General features: G+C 49.1%; 1 protein-coding gene across 1 annotated transcript; it reads left to right on the top strand.

The window, feature by feature from the left end:
* The first annotated feature begins 5,343 nt into the window (after positions 1-5,343).
* LOC146752934 (uncharacterized) lies at positions 5,344-10,379 on the top strand. Its single transcript, XM_085531039.1, has 8 exons — positions 5,344-5,373; positions 8,090-8,266; positions 8,381-8,437; positions 8,604-8,660; positions 8,798-9,003; positions 9,209-9,284; positions 9,485-9,531; positions 9,685-10,379. The coding sequence occupies exons 1-8, from the start codon at positions 5,344-5,346 to the stop codon at positions 9,884-9,886; spliced, it is 852 nt and encodes a 283-aa protein (XP_085387165.1). The 3' UTR covers positions 9,887-10,379.
* Positions 10,380-17,580: the final 7,201 nt, after the last annotated feature.

Here is a 17,580-nt window from a genome sequence, read left to right as displayed (position 1 = left end):
TTTTTTTTTTTTTTTTTTATAGTGCCAAATTGGCATTAAGTGAAAATTGAACAGGTTTTGGAGCTATTTCAACATTTTCCCCTTGATTTTTGCAGCTCCATGGAAAAGAAGAAGCTCTGATGGAGCAAGAAGCCTCTCTAGATAATCTGAAAGAGGTGCGGTAATGTAAGGACGCTTATTGCAACTTGGCTTGTAATCGTTTCTAAAATGATCTGGTTCATCCTGTTTGGAATGTGATATTTCTACAGCAGAAGGATGCAGAAGTGAAAAGGATTGAAATGCTGCTGAAGGAAATTGTGGAATGTCAGGACGACCTTGAGGAAGCAAATGAATCCATATGAAATCCATCGAGAGGAATTATTTCCTATGATCAGTAACTCTCCAAGTCTGAGTTAACACTGCTGGTTGTCTGAACGGGATGTCTGCAAAGCTGATGACTTGGTTTTTCTGTGACAGGAAGGGTGTGAATGCAGTCAATTACTTTCCCTCTCTCTGTTTCTAGGTTCTTGAGGCATTTTTGCAGCGTGGTCTCTACTGTTCTGTCACTTGTTTACAAGAAGAGAAAGGGTAAAGCAGTTGTTGGTTTAATCACTCTGCTGCTCAGGAACTCCGTCAAAGGATTTCGGAGTGTTGTTTACCAAAAAAATCGAGTTTTCTGTACACAGATATTTGAGTATTTTTCTTTTATTTCAGGTAAATGACGGGATTCTAGGGAAGAAGTACTCAAATCAATAGATAAGGACAGCAGAAGCTTGTTTCATCTATCTTGAAGGTAAGGTGTTTTCTTATCTGGATAAGATTCCTTTGTAGGTCAGAAGAAAAACAGAATTCCTTGTTCTGTTTTGTTGTAGTGTAAATATCAGTTTATAGTGGCAGAGATGCATAAGGATACTGGTGAAGTGGCACAACAGATGACACCTTTCATGCAGGAGGAAGTGAGGGCAGCATCAGGAAGGGATCAAGTAAGAGTTGGGCAAAGTGGGAAATTCACTCAAAAGCCATTCAGCAATGGAACATTCTCTGCATACCTGTTGAAATAAGGAAACTTTTCTAATTTCATTTGTTTCATGAGTTAATTAGTTGGAGAAAGAATAGATTCTATGAGGGGGAAGTGGGCAGAGAAAATAAAGCTTGCTGCTAGGACCATCTTTTGAATTTTATGGGGTGTCTGTATCTACTTCTTATCTATTTGACATATCATGCATCATTCAGTGGATAATGAGCAGAACTGATGAGCTCTGGCGCATGCCCATCTGCTCAGGTTTTGGCTTGGAAGATCATCAAGTTGAAAGCTGAAATAGCTGATGATGTGACTATATTACAACTACCACCAAATTCTGAAGTTGATGAGCTCCTGACTGCTCTTAAGGATTGGATCTCAGACGAGCACCTGAGCAAACTCCAAAGAGGAGAAGAAAGCAAGGACGGTCAGAAGCCTCAGTCTGCTGGAAGAACCCACATCCAGGAGAAGGTAGAGGGACTGGAATTTGCTCTGCTTCATGTGTTTTCAGATTCACGTATGTATTGATTGATTTTGAGAATGGGTAAAGTCAGCCTGTTTAGTGTAGACTTTGGATAGAGCAATGAAAGCCAAACAACAGTTACTAATGCAGTACTAATCCCAGCAGTCAAATGCAATGGGTGATTTGCCACTTGTAAAATAGAGCCATCATTTTGAAGGGAAAGTGTCATGTCCAGTCTCAGCTTGCAAGTTTCAGCCTTTTATTACCTGTATGTGTAACACTGTTGTATTTTATGTGTAACACTGTACATAACTGATTATTTTATTATTTTTTTTTCTACAGAGATGCTCAAACCCAATTGAAAATACTTTAATGTCTCTGTTGGATCTTGAAGTTTCAGTGAATGACTTATGACAGATCATACTATGTGATACTGAAAGCCTTTCCTTCCATCTCTCCAGGGGCACCAAGGCATGGAAATCAATGCGGTGTTCAGGAGTTCTACTTGTACTGCTTTCCTTCATTCTCTGAAGGGTTTGTAGGCACTGGTGTTGGTCTTGGTGGTTGAGCTCACACGATGAATCTCTGCTTTGCATGCAAACCTGTGTAAAGCTTAAAAATCTGCCTAGGTTGTGATAATTCTTTGACCTCTACAGGACCTGATGAGTGAGTGTTTGCAAATACGGTCTGACAAAGTTGTGTGTTTTGTATGTGAAGTACAAATACAAAGGGGATATTTTCAGGGTGTACGAAGGATGGAAGCTCGGCTGTCTTTGCAAAATTCATAATGCAGAGATGGAAAAATACAGCAAGAAGAAACCACTTCTCATGAGCTGAACTTTCCCAAGATCATGTTTGATGTTTTTGCACTGTGTATCAAAACACACTTTTACACACACATGTGATCGCTGTTGCAGCAGTGTCTGAGCATCTCAGGAAATATGTTTTCATCAGCGTGTTTAGCAGACTATGAGGTAGAGAAGGAAACAGGTTTTTGTTCACTGTATGTGTGAGGTGAGCTGAGATTAATGGCAAAGTGTGACAAAGCAGCACGGGGATTTTGGCTTTGTGCTCTGCCAAATGTCTCACAGACTCAATTGCTGTTTCTCTTGCCAGTGAGGAGCTATTTGAAATGATCACACTGTAAAGTTGGGTTCTGAAGTAATATTTCTGTACAGTTTATGATGAAAATGAGCATTGCTGGACCTCACCTGAATGGAGATCTGAAGGTTCAAGTTGAGATCTGTAAATGCTTTTGCTGCACGTGACTTTGGGCATCTGCACAGGACAGCGTAGGCAGCACTGACTGAAACGGGGTTTCCTCTGGAACCAGAGGCAGCTCCATATACCGTCAGAGTATCATGGGCCCTCACTCCCCAGTCTCTTTGTGCAGTCAGTGTTGATAAGGCCTTGTGCTGATGGTGTTCAGTCTCTTTTGTAACACAAGTAGTATCCTCTGTACAGAGTCTGCTGTGATACGCGGTCAAACCATTTGCTGCTTCACATTTAATCCTTAGGGGAACAGAGTTGACTGGAGTTCCACGTGTTTTCATGTTTACAGATATTAGATGGGTCCCATGGCTCATTTCCCACTCGGTTAGGAATTTGGAAGCACCGTGGAGGAGTTACATGCAAATCACAATCAGTTGGACTAAAAGGGGTGACAGAAGGGGTCAGAGGGATGGTGTCACTGTGCAGGGAGCACCAGAAAGCCAGGATGAGCTGTGAAAACTCTGAACCCAACTGTGAAGTCTAACAGGTCCAAGGACTGATATCAGTCACAACACACAACCACAACAAACCATTTAGATGTTCTGCTTCTGCCTTTGTAGCTCTATGGACAGACAGACCGCACAGATGTGTGGTGCTCATGGGTACGTCTCAGCAAACCAGTGGTGGAGGAGCACATTTGGCTGCAACATCCATCCTGCTTCCCTCGAGATGTCGGTCTCCAGCAGGTGACGCTGTGATTCAACTTTTGCCACCCGAGGAACTTTTTCCTGTGCGCTTTAATTTCCTCTGCTCCAGGTGATCAGTGCTATTGCAAGAGACCGAGAGAGATTTCTCATCAGGAAATTAAGGACGTTAGATTGGTTCCCTTGATCTACATTCTTTGCAGTGCAGAACTAATGAATGGCTGCATGAAATAGACGCAGTGAAAGCTAAATGACAGCTTTGGATGGAGAAGAACGGGAGTGGCTGCTGTCCTGAAAGTCATGGCTCTTATTCAGGTGCATGAGCCCTTTCCTCCTCTAATAACAGAGGCTTCCCAGATGCTGAAGCCTGCATGGTCTGAAACGACCCAGTTTGTAACTTCTTTACTTTCTGAAGGAAGATACCAGAAAGGTTTTGTATTTTCTTTGGTGTGGAAGACCTTCCTTTTGGGATGCCAGTGTGTGTCCCTCTTGTTTAGTCACCTAAATATATCCAGTAAGGGTCTGTTTTCTGGTGCTCCTGATGGATTCTATCAGATGAGCACAGAATCTGGTACGCTGGGATACAGTTTTATTTTAAACAGAGATATCAAGTTGTGCTGAAAACAAGTGAGGCAAACAGAAATACCAAACATAAAGCAGTGTGATTCTTCTCTAGGAATGCCCTAATCTGTCACCAGCATTCATTTGTATTGTGTCAGCAACCCCAGCACTGAGTTACGAGAGGTGAATGGCAGGAACAGTTACTTGGAGTTCTTTTCTTCCTTCCAACTTCTTTTTCTGGCCATACGGTTAGCATGGTTTTACTCCTTGCAGAGTAGGCACAGTAATTAGGAAACAGACAACTCTGCACAGGAAACCTCAGCAGGACTGATGGTATCGGGCATGGCTTGGAAGAAGAATTCCATGCCCAGTGTATTGAGCAGTAGTCATTTTGAAATGCTAGATGCCTTGGTTTGAAAGTGTTGTTAAGGCAGAAGTCTGGAAGTCCAAATGCACATTGTCTGTCACTCAACTGTAAATGTGTTTGGCTTGAATCGCCCTGTGGAGCCCTCACTGGCTTGCACAAAACCGAGTGTCACCAGCCAAGCAGGACAGTGAAAAGGCACATGCACAGCTCATCAGTTTCCCTTCCCAGCAGATGCTGGTTCAGTGCAGAGCTCACAGAGTGACCTCAGCCTGCAGCTCAGTAGTTCTCACCCTACATCAATGCTCTCAGCTCACTGGGCTCACCTGAGCTGAGAACTGACCACTCACCTGACAGTGCAGCTGACTTGCGGAATCAAACTCCATAACCACCAAGTAGTTATAAAGCAGGTATGTTTAATGAGTGATGCGCACACACCCTGGTGCAAGGGGGAGAGCTCCACCTCACTTGCACACCGTCAGGAGAAAGCATGCTACAGATGTAGGCTGAACTAATACATCATCAGTAGTTGGCAGGAATTGGGATACATATTCATGACATTCCTCAGACCCCATTAGCACGCAGTCCCTCCCCCGCTGTGTGTGCATAGTGAGTCGTGGGGGTGGTGGTGGGATGAAGGCTCATCATCTTCCTCGCTGTAAACTTTCAACCCTGCAAAAGGGGCACACCCCAAACTGGTTCCAGTTTGCCCTGTGGACATCCAGTCACCTCACTGTACTCGGGCTGTTGCATCCTTATCTTTATGGCCTTCATCCCCCTTGTTATACCACACCCAGTGTCTGCACTCCCCATTCTTCTTTTACCAGACTACCTTCCCCCCCCCCCCCCCGTCCTTCGTCCCAGTTTCTGTGACAGTTTCTTTCTCTCCCTCACTGTGGGGCCCTTCTCTCATCCTTCACATCAGGTAGATCAAGCAGCAAGATCTGAGGTGATTCAAATAGATTTGGACTGGCAGAACAAGGTTGAATTGTTTCTTTCCCGATGGGCCAATGAGACCTCAGGCCATCAAGGAAGAGGCATGGCATATAAGTTTGGTGGAGACCGAGGGGTGAGCTCGAAACACCATACTGGGTCTTGAGAAACAAGTCCTGTGTCGACATGGCACCCCAGAAAGAATTGAATATCATAATGGGTCTCCTTTTAAATATTCCCTTATAAATACTTGGGCCGAAGATCATGGCATTGAGTGGGTTTATCGTATCCCCTACCATGCACCAGCCTCTGGTAAGATTGAATGATACCATGGGTTGTTGAAAGCTATGTTGAAAGCAATGGGTGGTGGAACATTGAAGCACTGGGAGAAGCATTGGGCAGAAGCCACTTGGTTGGTCAATACTAGAGGATCTGTCAATCGTGATGGTCCTAGCCAATCCAAACCCCTGCATACTGCAGAGGGAGATGAGGTCCCTGTAGTGCATGTAAAGAACATGTTGGGAAAAGCAGTTTGGGTCCTTCCAGCCTCTGGAAAGGGCAAACCTCTCCGTGGAACTGCTTTTCCCCAGGGAGCTGGGTGCACTCGGTGGGTGCTGGAGAAACACAGAGACGTCCAGTTTGTACCACAAGGGAATTTGATGCTGGGGGAGTGCAGTCAGTGATTTCATGTATATATACATATATAGGTGTGTGTATACGTAACACATGTTAATTATTGTTTCTTCCTATACAGCTAGCCAGTTGAGGTAAAAGAAGCTCAGCAACTCCTCTCTTTGGATCATGGAATCTCCTTTAAAATAAGGGGCTTTGGAAGCTGATCTGTGACCCCAAATCCCCCCAAATGACCTCAAAAGACCCCAAATGACCCCAAATGACCCATAAATGACCCTAAAGCCATGGCCATGGTAAAGCTGAGAAAACCAACACAGGAATGTGACACGCCAATGGGTTCCGTTCCCTTTATTGCGGGGCTGGGTGCATGGGGATCTCTGCATCAACCCACACACCCAGACAAACAGTGACTACCCACTGATAGGCATAGCCTATCCGTGGTCATTCATTCCATTGATAGGCATAGCCTATCCATGGTCATTCATATCATTGATAGGAATAGCCTATCTGTGGTCATTCATTCCATTGATAGGCATAGCCTATCCATGGTCATTCATTCCATTGATAGGCATAGCCTATCCGTGGTCATTCATATCATTGATAGGAATAGCCTATCCGTGGTCATTCATACCATTGATAGGCATAGCCTCTCTGTGGTCATTCATTCCATTGATAGGCATAGCCTATCTGTGGTCATTCATACCATTGATAGGCATAGCCTATCCGTGGTCATTCATTCCATTGATAGGCATAGCCTATCCGTGGTCATTCATATCATTGATAGGAATAGCCTATCTGTGGTCATTCATTCCATTGATAGGCATAGCCTATCTGTGGTCATTCATACCATTGATAGGCATAGCCTATCTGTGGTCATTCATTCCAAGAACATGGGCAGAAATTCCAAGCATTAATTAACATTTCTGATGGTGGTGGGATGAATGCTAATAGCCATTCTTGCTGTAAATTCCCAACCCTTTAAAGGGGGCTGCCCAGGGCAGTTCCCGCTGATGTTACATCCACCTGAGGCATCTGTTCTGCCATCTTATCTTCAACACCAGCACATTTCTACTTTCTAATCTTCCCTTGACAGCAAACTCTGTGGCCAACTCCCAATTCTGTTCCTGAGCTGATATTAACGCCAGCCCTTTGTCCTTCAGGCTGTATCTGCCCAAGTTGTGCAAGAGGCTATCCGCAAAACGTAAAACAGCTGCTCTCATGATTCACAACCCTAATCCTGACCCAAACGCTATCCCAAACACTAGACAAAACCCTAACCCTAATCGAACACCTAAGCCTAAAACAAACCCAACATAGACACAAATCCAAACCCCAAACCTAAAACCAAACCTCCAGAACCCAAACCCCAAACCTAAAACAAACCTAAAGAACCCAAAGCCAACATAGACACAAAACCAAACCCCAAACCTAAAACCAACCTTAAAGAACCCAAACCCAACATAGACACAAACTCAAACTCCAAACCTAAAACGAACCCTCACCAACACAAACCAACAGAGACACAAACACAGACCCCAAACGTAAAAGTAAACCTAAATGACCCAAACCCAACAGAGACACAAACCCAAACCCCAAACCTAAAACCTACCCTCAAGAACCCAAACCAACAGAGACACAAACACAAACCTAAAACCTAAAAGTAAACCTAAATGACCCAAACCCAACAGAGACACAAACCCAAACCCCAAACCTAAAAACAACCTAAAGAACCCAAACCCAACATAGACACAAACCCAAACCCCAAACCTAAAAACAACCCTCAAGAACCCAAAACCAACATAGACACAAACCCAAACCTCAAACCTAGAACCAACCCTAAAGAACACAAAGAACCACTCCATGCTTCTTTGATCCTCCAGGACCCTTCCAAACCAACCTGTTCTGTATTTCTTCAGATCTCCACGGACTCTTCCAACACAAACCCTCCTTGCAGTGCTAAGATTGTCAAGGATCCTCCCCCACAAACCCTTCTATACTTCTATTTTCATTAAGGAACACCTCAGTCCACACCATCCTACAGTCCTCTGACCTTCCAGCACCCTTCCAACACAAGCCGGTTCTTTGATCCTCAAGGAGCCTCCATCCCAAACACAAACCATTCTCTGGTTCTTAATGACCTTCAGGGACTCTTCCAGCACAGACCATGCTCTGTTTCTGTGACCTTCAAGTGACATCACAATGACACGCTGACCTCATAGAAGCCCTGCCAGGGTGGGGTAGGGGCAGTGGGTCAGCACCGAAGCTGCCGGCCCCATTCTGCAGGCGGTGCAGGTACTGCAAGGAGCTGTGCGAGTGGTGCAGCAATGCAGGCCCAGTTTGCCAGTGGAACATTAACAGCGCTGCAGCGCGTGGAGCTGCTGCAGGAGCTGGAGCAGGTGAGCACTGAATGGACGGGCACAGAAGGGCCAAACTGCCGGCTGGAGGGCACCCTGCCCATGGCATGGCAGCAGAGGGCCGGGGGACAACGCTGCTCCTTTCCCCTCCCACAGGCTCATGAGCGGATCATGGAGAACCGCACGGCCACGGCCAGGGAGTCTTTGTTGAAGGTGAGGAGATGCTGCTGTGTGGTGTGGGGTGGGAGAAGTCCCCTCGTGTGGGTCTGCAGCTCCAGCCCTGCAGGTCCTGCTTGCCCCGATGGAGGAGGCAGGAGGGGACGGAGCCCCATGGGAGCACCGGTGCCCTGACAGCCGCTGCTCTTCTCCTTTCCCACAGAATGCCCAGCAAATAAGGGCTGAAAGAACGGCTGCCCGTAAAGAGGAGCTGGAGCAGGTAGGGGGCAGTGAGGGCTCGTCCTCACAGCTCGGCATCCTCACGCCTCTGGCTGTGCAGGAGGACCTCGGTCCCAATCCCTCGGGTCCATGGGACCCAACGCAGCCACCCCTCATGGCACACGCGTTGTCTTGCAGGAGAAGCAGCTCATTGCCCAGCTGGAAGAGCAGCTGAAGACCATGACAGAGGAGATCGAGGTAGGGTGGTGGACTGAGGGGAAGGGTGGGGTCTGCCCAACCCCATGTTGTGGACCTGGAGCTCATGCTTTTGTCTTCCAGGTGCTGCGCAGAGAGAAACAGCGCCTACGAGAGGAGCGAGAGGAGCTGGAGCTGGAGGGTGCCTGGTGAGTGGGATCCTGCACCCCACGCCTGCACACGGGGGTCTCTGACACACCTGGGGCAGCAATGGGACTGCAGTGCTGCTGGGGATGGGGCTCTGGTTCCTGCACGGTGTGTCAGAGCAGCCCCATCCCAGCCCTGGGGGGTGGGCACACAGTGTTAGGGAGCCCCCTGTGGTGATAGACTCCAACCAAGCCTTGTTCAACACAGGCAGCAGCATCAGATGGAGATGGAGGTGGAGCGTGAGCCTGGGGCTGTGCTGCCGGAGCTGGTGGAAGTACAGCTGGTAAGGAGCAGAACACACAGCACCCTCATTCCATCCAACAGGGGTCTCCCCATCCAACACTGGTCTCCCCATGCAATGGGGTCTCCTTGAGGACAGGGCTCCTTACAGCACTGTTGTGCTGCTGGGCTCCCGAGTCTTGCATGATCCCCCTGCTGTGCAGCAGACCCTGACCTCCATCTCTGCCCCATCTTCACCTACAGGAGAAGAAGGAGCGGGCGAGGAGATGTGGGTTCTCCTTCTGGATGCAGTGAGTATCCCCTCATTGCTCTTTGCCAACAGCAGCCGGGTTCCCATCAATGTGCTGATGGCCTGGACCCCTCTGCAGCCCCTTTGGCACCGTATGGGGCTGTGCTGCCATGGGGCACAGACACCTCATTCCCGACCCTCTTGCACTCCACAGGACCATCTGCCTCATCTTCGTCTGCCTCCAGCTGCTGCTCATTGCTGTGCTGGGCTCTGCCCTATTTTATGCCCAGAACTATGACCAGGAGCTGCTCTATCGGCTCCTGCTGCAGGTGCTGCCCCAGCCAATGTACGCTTCCGTGGCGTACTTTGCAAGCAGGACCCTGCGTGTGGTCTGTGATGGGCTGCTGCCCATCTGACCACCCAGCTCAGTAACCCCTCCCAGCTCGGGGCTGCGTGCTGGGGCACGGGACAGGGCTCTGTCCCCACGGAAGGGGCCTCTCCTGTGCTCCTGCCCCCAGGCACAGCAGTGGGGCAGTGCTGGCAGGCGGCTGAGTGCCACCACGTTGGACTTGTTGGAAATCAGTCTGGACTGTCATCGGGAGTCGCTGTCAAACAACAAACCTCTGATGGCCCATCAGACTGAAGATCCGCACCCAACAGCAGAACGTGAATGGATCTACCAGCGCTGAACCGCCTCGCTTTGCTGCCTCTCTGTCCCTCCTTCCCTTTCTTCTGTCTTTACTCTTGGTCGTCTTTCATTCTATGGCTCATCAGAGCAGCCATGGCCTATAAGAACGGCCTCTAATTGTAATTAGCCCATATTAACCCATTAGCCAATGTTACCCCCAATTGGTTGTTGTTAGTTGTTAAGAAAGCCCTCAATAAAATCCATATCTATTATTCCCCTCACTTTGGAGTTTGGGACCCTTTGCATTGGAGATGGGGAAAGATTCCCCCCTTGAAAAGCACAGAGTGAGAGCAGACGTAGATAGGAAGAGAGATGGGATGGGCAGCATCCATTCTGCACTCAGATGCTGCTTGGTCTGCATGCTTCTCTTCTGCTTTTATATGAAGTTCATACATGAAGTTTATATATGAAGGCTGCAGCAAAGTGTCTCTGCTATGGAGCCCTGGAGGGGCATAGAGATGGAAAACGGGAGAGAAAGGGCAACTAAAAGCAGAACCGTGATGCCAAATGGGTCAGAAAAGTGTATAACCCCAAGGAATCAAAGGGTGAACCCCTATCAAAGGCCTGAACCCAAGAACCAAAGATTGAAGCCCTTTTAGATGCACTCCAATGCCCAATGACGCATCCCTGTCACCAAACCCTGAGCCCCAGGGCTGGTAGTTGTGGCTTTAAGGCTCCTTCCAGCAGTGTATGGGGAGAGCAGCTTCAGGGAAGCGAAGGCTGCAGTGGGTAAGGGATGTGAAGGGAAAATGGGGGACAAAAAGGCTCTTGATGGGTTCTCTGCTCTCTGACTTGGTTGTCTGGGATGGGGAGCAGAGCAAACCCCCACGATTCAAGAGGAAACAGAGTCCTGCTGTTCCACCTGGAGTACCACGAGTCCATGGGGCCGGATGGGATCCATCCATGAGTGCTGGGGGAGGTGACAGCTGAGGCTGTTGGTGTCTGTTGGTCTGCACTGACTTCAGCAAAACTTCCACACCATCCGCCATGGGTTTCTCCTGGGGAAGCTGCAGCCCATTTGGGGGCACTTACGGGATCATTTTAGGGTCACTTGGGGGGATTTCGGGTCATTTGGGGTCATTTGGGGGCACTTCTGGGGTCATTGGCATGCATTGGTGCACTCTGTGCTGGGTGAGGAACTGACTGGAGGATGGGTCCAGACAGTGGTGGTTGAATGGAGCAACAGCCCGCCAGCAAACAGCCATCAGATAACACCAAGTGGGGGCATGGATTGATCTGCTATGGGGTAGTGAGGGTCTTATTGCTCCCTATAACCCCCAAAGGGAGGCTGTGGTGAGCTGGGGGTTGGACATTGGGAGGACACTGGGGTGATGTCGGGAGTGATGCTGTTGGGGTGACATTGGGGTGACATTGGGGTGGTATTGGGGCTGTGTTGGGGTGATGTGGTGACATTGGGGCTGTGTTGGGGTGACGCTGGGGTGATGGTGTTGGGGTGACATTGGGGTGACACTGGTGTGATGCTGTTGGTATAACGTTGGAGTAATGTTGGGGAGCGATGTTAGGAGTGATGTTGGGGTATCACTGGGGTTGCTATCAGGGAGGGAGGGATGTTTTTGTTGCTGGGAGGCGACGCTGGGGGGTCATGTTGGGGTTATGTTGGAGTTATGTTGGGGTATCCCTTCGGGGGCGACATCGCTGGGGTGGCGATGGGAGGGTCAGTTTGGGGTGACACCAGGGTGCAGTTCCACGCTTTGGCCACGCGGTGGCAGCAGAGAGCTCTCCGCTCTCTTTACGACAACGAAACGAAGTCGGGTCAGCAGAACCGGACCGGAACCGCGCATCCGAATCCTCACGGAACACAAAACTCAACACTCCAATCTGCATCGTTCCCATTTACAGAGAAAACCTTATGAGAAACACCCCTACTTTCCCACCCCCCAGAACCAACCCAGACCCATAGATACCTTCCCGAACCACCCGTGTGCTGCCCTCAAGCCTCCCCCTTCAGTAGGCGACCCAAAGGGACCAGAGCCCCCCAGCACTGACACCGCACGTCCACTCTCCCCTCCCTCCCCCAGATTAGGGCCAGACCGCAGGGGGGCAACGAGGCGGCCGCCACCCACCCCCATCTCCATCCCCTTCATCCAACATGAAGGGGGTGACGGCGGCGGGGGGTCGAGCCCCTTTCCACACCAACTGGCTTTCGGGTCCCCCCCCCAGCGTTTCCCACATGGCGCCGAACATGCAGCGTCACCTGGAGGCGTCCCAAGGGGGGGGGATGGCCGACGGTCGCAATTGAGCTGCTACGGGTAAAGGAAGGGCGAGCAAAGAGGAGATGGAGACACCCCCGCCCCCGAGGAGCTGAATACGGCATTGACCGGGAGGAGGGGGGGTGAGCGGGAGGGGCGCAGGGTGAGCCTTAATTCTTCTCCCCTCGATCCCAACCGCACCAAGCGGTCCTGAGCCTTAAGTTGTGCATGATTCACAACCCTAACCCTGACCCAAATGCCATCCCAACTGCTACATCAAACCCGAACCCTAATCCAATGCCGAAGCCAAACCCAAACCCAACCCTAACCCTAATCCAGCGCCAAAGCCTAACCATAAACCAACATAGACACAAACCCAAACCCAACATAGACACAAACCCAAACCCCAAACCTAAAACCAACCCTACCCTAAACCCAAACCCCAAACCTAAAACCAACTGTGCCCCAAACCCAACATAGACACAAAACCAAACCCCAAAGCTAAAACCAACCCTACCTCAAACCCAAACCCCACACCTAAAACCAACCCTACCCCAAACCCCAAATCTAAAACCAACCCTACCCCAAAACCAAACCCAACATAGACACAAACCCAAACCCCAAAGCTAAAACCAACCCTACCCTAAACCCAGACCCAACTGAGACTCAAACCCAAACCCCAAAGCTATAACCAACCCTACCCTAACACAAACCCCAAACCTAAAACCAACCATACACCAAACTCAAACCTCAAAGCTAAAACCACCCCTAGCCCAAACCCAGTCCCCAAAGCTAAAACCAACCCTACTCCAAACCCAAACCCCAAACCTAAAACCCCCCACAAACCCTTCTGTACTTCTATCATCATTAAGGAACACCCAAACCTTCCAGGACCCTTCCAACACAAGCCGATCCACGGTTCTTTGATCATCAAGGAGCCTCCCAAGGAGATCATGCCATCCCAAACCATTCCCTGGTTCTTAATGACCTTCAAGGACTATTGATGAGAGGTTGACCTCTCGTCTTTGACCCAGCTCCTTCACTTAGTCTGGTCAAAACCAGTTTCTTTGGCTACTCTTCCCTTATGTATACCCAGCTGTATTCTCTTAACTATAGACCCAGCTGTATTGTAACTATAGCAATGTCTACATGTCCCACTGATCCTTTTCTTCTGACATTCCCCAAAGCCAAGGATACTTCATCTTCAAAGAAGAGCCCTATTTTCCTGATTCCTACTTTCATACTGATTAAGGGTCAAGGAAATAAAGTGGATGTCACTGTGGGAGTCTACTAGAAGCCACTCAGCCTGGACAACAATACAAATTATTCTTAATTCTTTAAAGGAGTATCTCAAGAAGAGCCTCACTTGTCCTAATGTTTCACTGGCTTCCTAGAAGCTGACATGGTGTAGCACATAGCCAGTGGGCTCCATGGTTTTCATGGCCAACTGCCTGTATATGAAAAACTGCAAAATGAGAATTTATTTCAGGAAAGTCTGGTGTCCCTAACTACCCTCCATCAATAGTGGCAGTAGAAAGAGCGAAAGTCTGACAGTAACAAACTTCTCTTTGTGCTTTGCCAACTGAGAAGAGAGAATAGCCAATACCATCTGAGTCAAACCAGGCGTGATTGTCAGGCTACCATCTCTTGGTGTTGTGCTCATCGTCTGGAACTGAAGTTTGTAGCCCACTTTGCCATAGTAGTGGTGCTAAGCAAAAAGATGAAGGCCTGCCTGTAATGACAGCCTCCAATTATCTGCTCAAACACAGCTGTGGGGAGACTTTGTTGGTAATGGCCCCACAGGGACCAATTACAGCTCCAACTTTCTTGAACATTTCTGGACAGCATTTTGTCTGTACCTCCATCGTTTGCTTACAGCAGTCTTCTCTCAGTCCCCAAAGTTCATGTACACCACATACGCTGTGGGGCTCATTACAGTGCAGAAAGACCTAATGAGCCATTTCCCTCAAGTCTTCAAGGCCTGAACTGCTCCTTAGGGAGGTCTCAGTGTTGTAGATGAAGGTTTCAAGGATCACTGCCCAAAAAAGGAGATGTCCTATTTAAGGGTATTTTGTCTTACAGCAGGCACCGAGGTTTCACCGAGTGCACCACAATCTGTGTGACACAGATGGCAGAATCACCAGGGAGAGGGAGGTACAGCCAGCATGGGGGTAGCATTGGGGATCCAAGAGGGAAATGTAGTCAGTGAGAGCTGATAACTGGAGAGTGACTGCAACAGGCAAAGATGGGAATGAATGGCGATGGAGGAGAAAGAAGGCTGTGCAAGAGGAGGGATGCAGGGGGCAGATGCTTGTGGCCAGATGTGTGGTCAGTGCTGGTCCAGCTGGGTGTGTGAGAGGCATGGGAGGGAGCTGAGTCCCCTCCAGGAGCCAGGACTACAACCTCAGGATAAGATGCCTGAATGGATTCAGCTGAATCCCGTCCCTATGGAAGTGTAAATGTGTCCTGCAGAGCCAAAATCCCTGCATCCCTGGGCACTGTGCTGGGGCAGGGACTCAGCCGCCAGCCAGGCTCAGCACTCAGCCTGCCCGAGGAGCTGAACAGGTATCTGTAGGGAGACGGGGGGGGGGGAAGGAGACCTCCAGCAGCACTGGGGCCTTTTGCTGCTCGGGGTGCTGCATGAGGCTGGAGGCTCACAGCTGCACTGCATGCTCGGGGCATTGCAGAGGGGACTTAAAAAAAAAAAGAGGACCAAACATGGGAATTCCTGCCTTTTGTTCATTTTCCTACCGTTAGGGTAGGGATGACCGGAGAAATGAGAGACAAGCTGTATATATTAACACAGCACTGAGACTGCTGTTCTGTATCTTTGGAGATGAGTGGGTTTGTGAGCAGCATCCTCATGCTCCATCAGCCTTTTCTGGCTCGATGGACACAATGAGCATCAGGTTTGAACCTCCTCCTCAGCAGCCAGAGCTCCAGCAGAGCAGAGCTTCATCTCTCCAGGCGTGAGCTCATTTCCTTCTCCAGCACACGGGCTGAGAGCAGCTGCTCAGGGCTGTGGACAACACATTCTGTGCAGCTGGGAAATGAGCTGCATTTCTTTTAATGAGACTCCATCATTAGGACACTTGGCTCTCTCTATAAGACAGAGGTCCTTCCAAGCTGTGAACTGCCCTGCAGGACGCAAGTATTTGCCTTAGCATCTCTCTGTTACCAGAAAGAGCATCTGCCCAGGGAGATGATGTGGAGAGATGCTAAGAAAGACGTCACATTCTACAAGTAAAACTGACCACTCCTGTCACTTTACATTGTACCCACCTGGGTGGTTCAGGCTCGCCTCCTCCAGAGCCGACCAGCAGAGGCCTCTTCTCCTCTCCTCTTCCATCCACATTCCAACTCATGACAACAATCTTAGGCCGTGGATATGCGCCAACATTTCCATCGGAATATGAAAAAGGATTGGATTATACAGAAGGAGGAAGGTCACCAAGGAACAGTACAGGTTTGTGCCAAGAGAAATCTCATCTAACTCTTTTTTTTTCTTCCGGGATGATTCCCCATGTCCAGGAACAGCAGATGCCCAACAGCAGCTCCATCAGCGAGTTCCTCCTCCTGCCGCTGGGAGACACGCGGCAGCTGCAGCTCCTGCACTTCTGGCTCTTCCTGGGCATCTACCTGGCTGCCCTCCTGGGCAACGGCCTCATCAGCACAGCCGTAGCCTGCGACCGCCGCCTGCACACCCCCATGTACTTCTTCCTCCTCAACCTGGCCCTCCTCGACCTGGGCAGCATCTCCACCACTCTCCCCAAAGCCATGGCCAATGCACTCTGGGACACCAGGGCCATCTCCTACACAGGATGTGCTGCACAGCTCTTTTTCTATGTCTTCTTCATGTCAGCAGAGTATTCCCTTCTCACCATCATGTCCTATGACCGCTACGTTGCCATCTGCAAGCCCCTGCACTACGGGACCTTGATGGACAGCAGAGCTTGTGCCACCATGGCAGCAGCTGCCTGGGGCACTGGGGTTCTTCATTCCCTGCTGCACACTGCCAGTACGTTTTCACTGCCTCTCTGCCAAGGCAATGTTGTGAACCAGTTTTTCTGTGAAATCCCCCAGATCCTCAAACTCTCCTGCTCAGAATCAAATCTCAGGGAAGTTGTGTCTATCTTTTTTGGTGTCAGTTTAGCCTTTGGGTGCTTTGTTTTCATAATTGTGTCCTATGTGCAGATCTTCCTTGCCGTGCTGAGGATGCCCTCTGAGCAGGGACGGCACAAAGCCTTCTCCACGTGTCTCCCTCACCTGGCTGTGGTCTCCCTATTTGTCTGCACTGGCTTTTTTGCCTACCTGAAACCCCCCTCCATTTCCTCCCCACTCCTGGATCTGACAGTGGCACTTCTGTACGCAATGGTTCCTCCAACACTGAACCCTATTATCTACAGCATGAGGAACAGGGAGATCAAGCACGCTCTCAGGAAGGTGTTGCAATATGCACTATTCCAGCTTTGATGAAGTGCACATCTTCCTCACCCAACACCCAGTGATGGTCCTTCATGTTTTATTCTTTTTGGTTTTTTTGGTTTTTTGTAATACTGTAATCTGCAAATAAGTTGCATTTTATTTCACTACTTCTTTCCTACCTAATTTCCATTTTCTTATTCAGGAGCTCAGGTAAACATGGAACCATATTGCCTGAATAGATTAAGTGGTAAATAAAAAGCTTTAATAATAGACTTTTCCTTAGCTCTTCTCTCTTCCTACCTTGTCTGTGTCATAGGGAGGTACAGTCACAGACAGCAGCACAGCATGCTGTTTTCAATCCTGCTCTATTTACACTGCCACAGTGCTCTCAAGCCCTCTCATTTGTGCAGGCATGAAGGTCTTGTGTTTCTCACAACAGTCCTGTTGTCTCTACAGCAGCACTCCGGCACAGCAGTCAGTAGCCAGCAATATGATCAGCTGTGTCATGGAGTTATCTAGATCAGTCTGTAACAATGACAGGGGGGGCAGTAGACCTGTGGTCCACCTGGGCCCAAACAAATGGAATGGGGTAGGGAGATGGGAGCTGGGCTCAAGGAAACAATCATAGCAGCGGCAACGACCTAAGGAGGAAAACTTTTTTTACTAACTGTGATACGTGGAATACCAATAGGAAAAATTACAAAACCATGACATTCCACCCTTAATTGTACATCACTATATCATGCTTAGAAAACATTTCTATACAGAAAGAAACAATAATTAAAAT

Source organism: Coturnix japonica, unplaced genomic scaffold (assembly GCF_054131305.1).
Source record: "Coturnix japonica strain WE unplaced genomic scaffold, WE-NBRP24 Scf040, whole genome shotgun sequence".
In the NCBI taxonomy this organism is placed as follows: Eukaryota; Metazoa; Chordata; class Aves; order Galliformes; family Phasianidae; genus Coturnix; species Coturnix japonica.
The sequence above is the reverse complement of the archived record's forward strand: the minus strand, read 5'-3'. Positions and strand labels throughout refer to the sequence as shown.

Excerpts from the sequence above, each read along its gene's own strand:
- LOC146752934 (XM_085531039.1), top strand. The coding sequence starts at position 5,344 with ATGGCATATAAGTTTGGTGGAGACCGAGGG. Across the intron at positions 5,374-8,089 it reads AGTTTGGTGGAGACCGAGGG|AAGCCCTGCCAGGGTGGGGT; the intron begins GTGAGCTCGAAA and ends CTGACCTCATAG. Across the intron at positions 9,532-9,684 it reads GGGTTCTCCTTCTGGATGCA|GACCATCTGCCTCATCTTCG; the intron begins GTGAGTATCCCC and ends TGCACTCCACAG.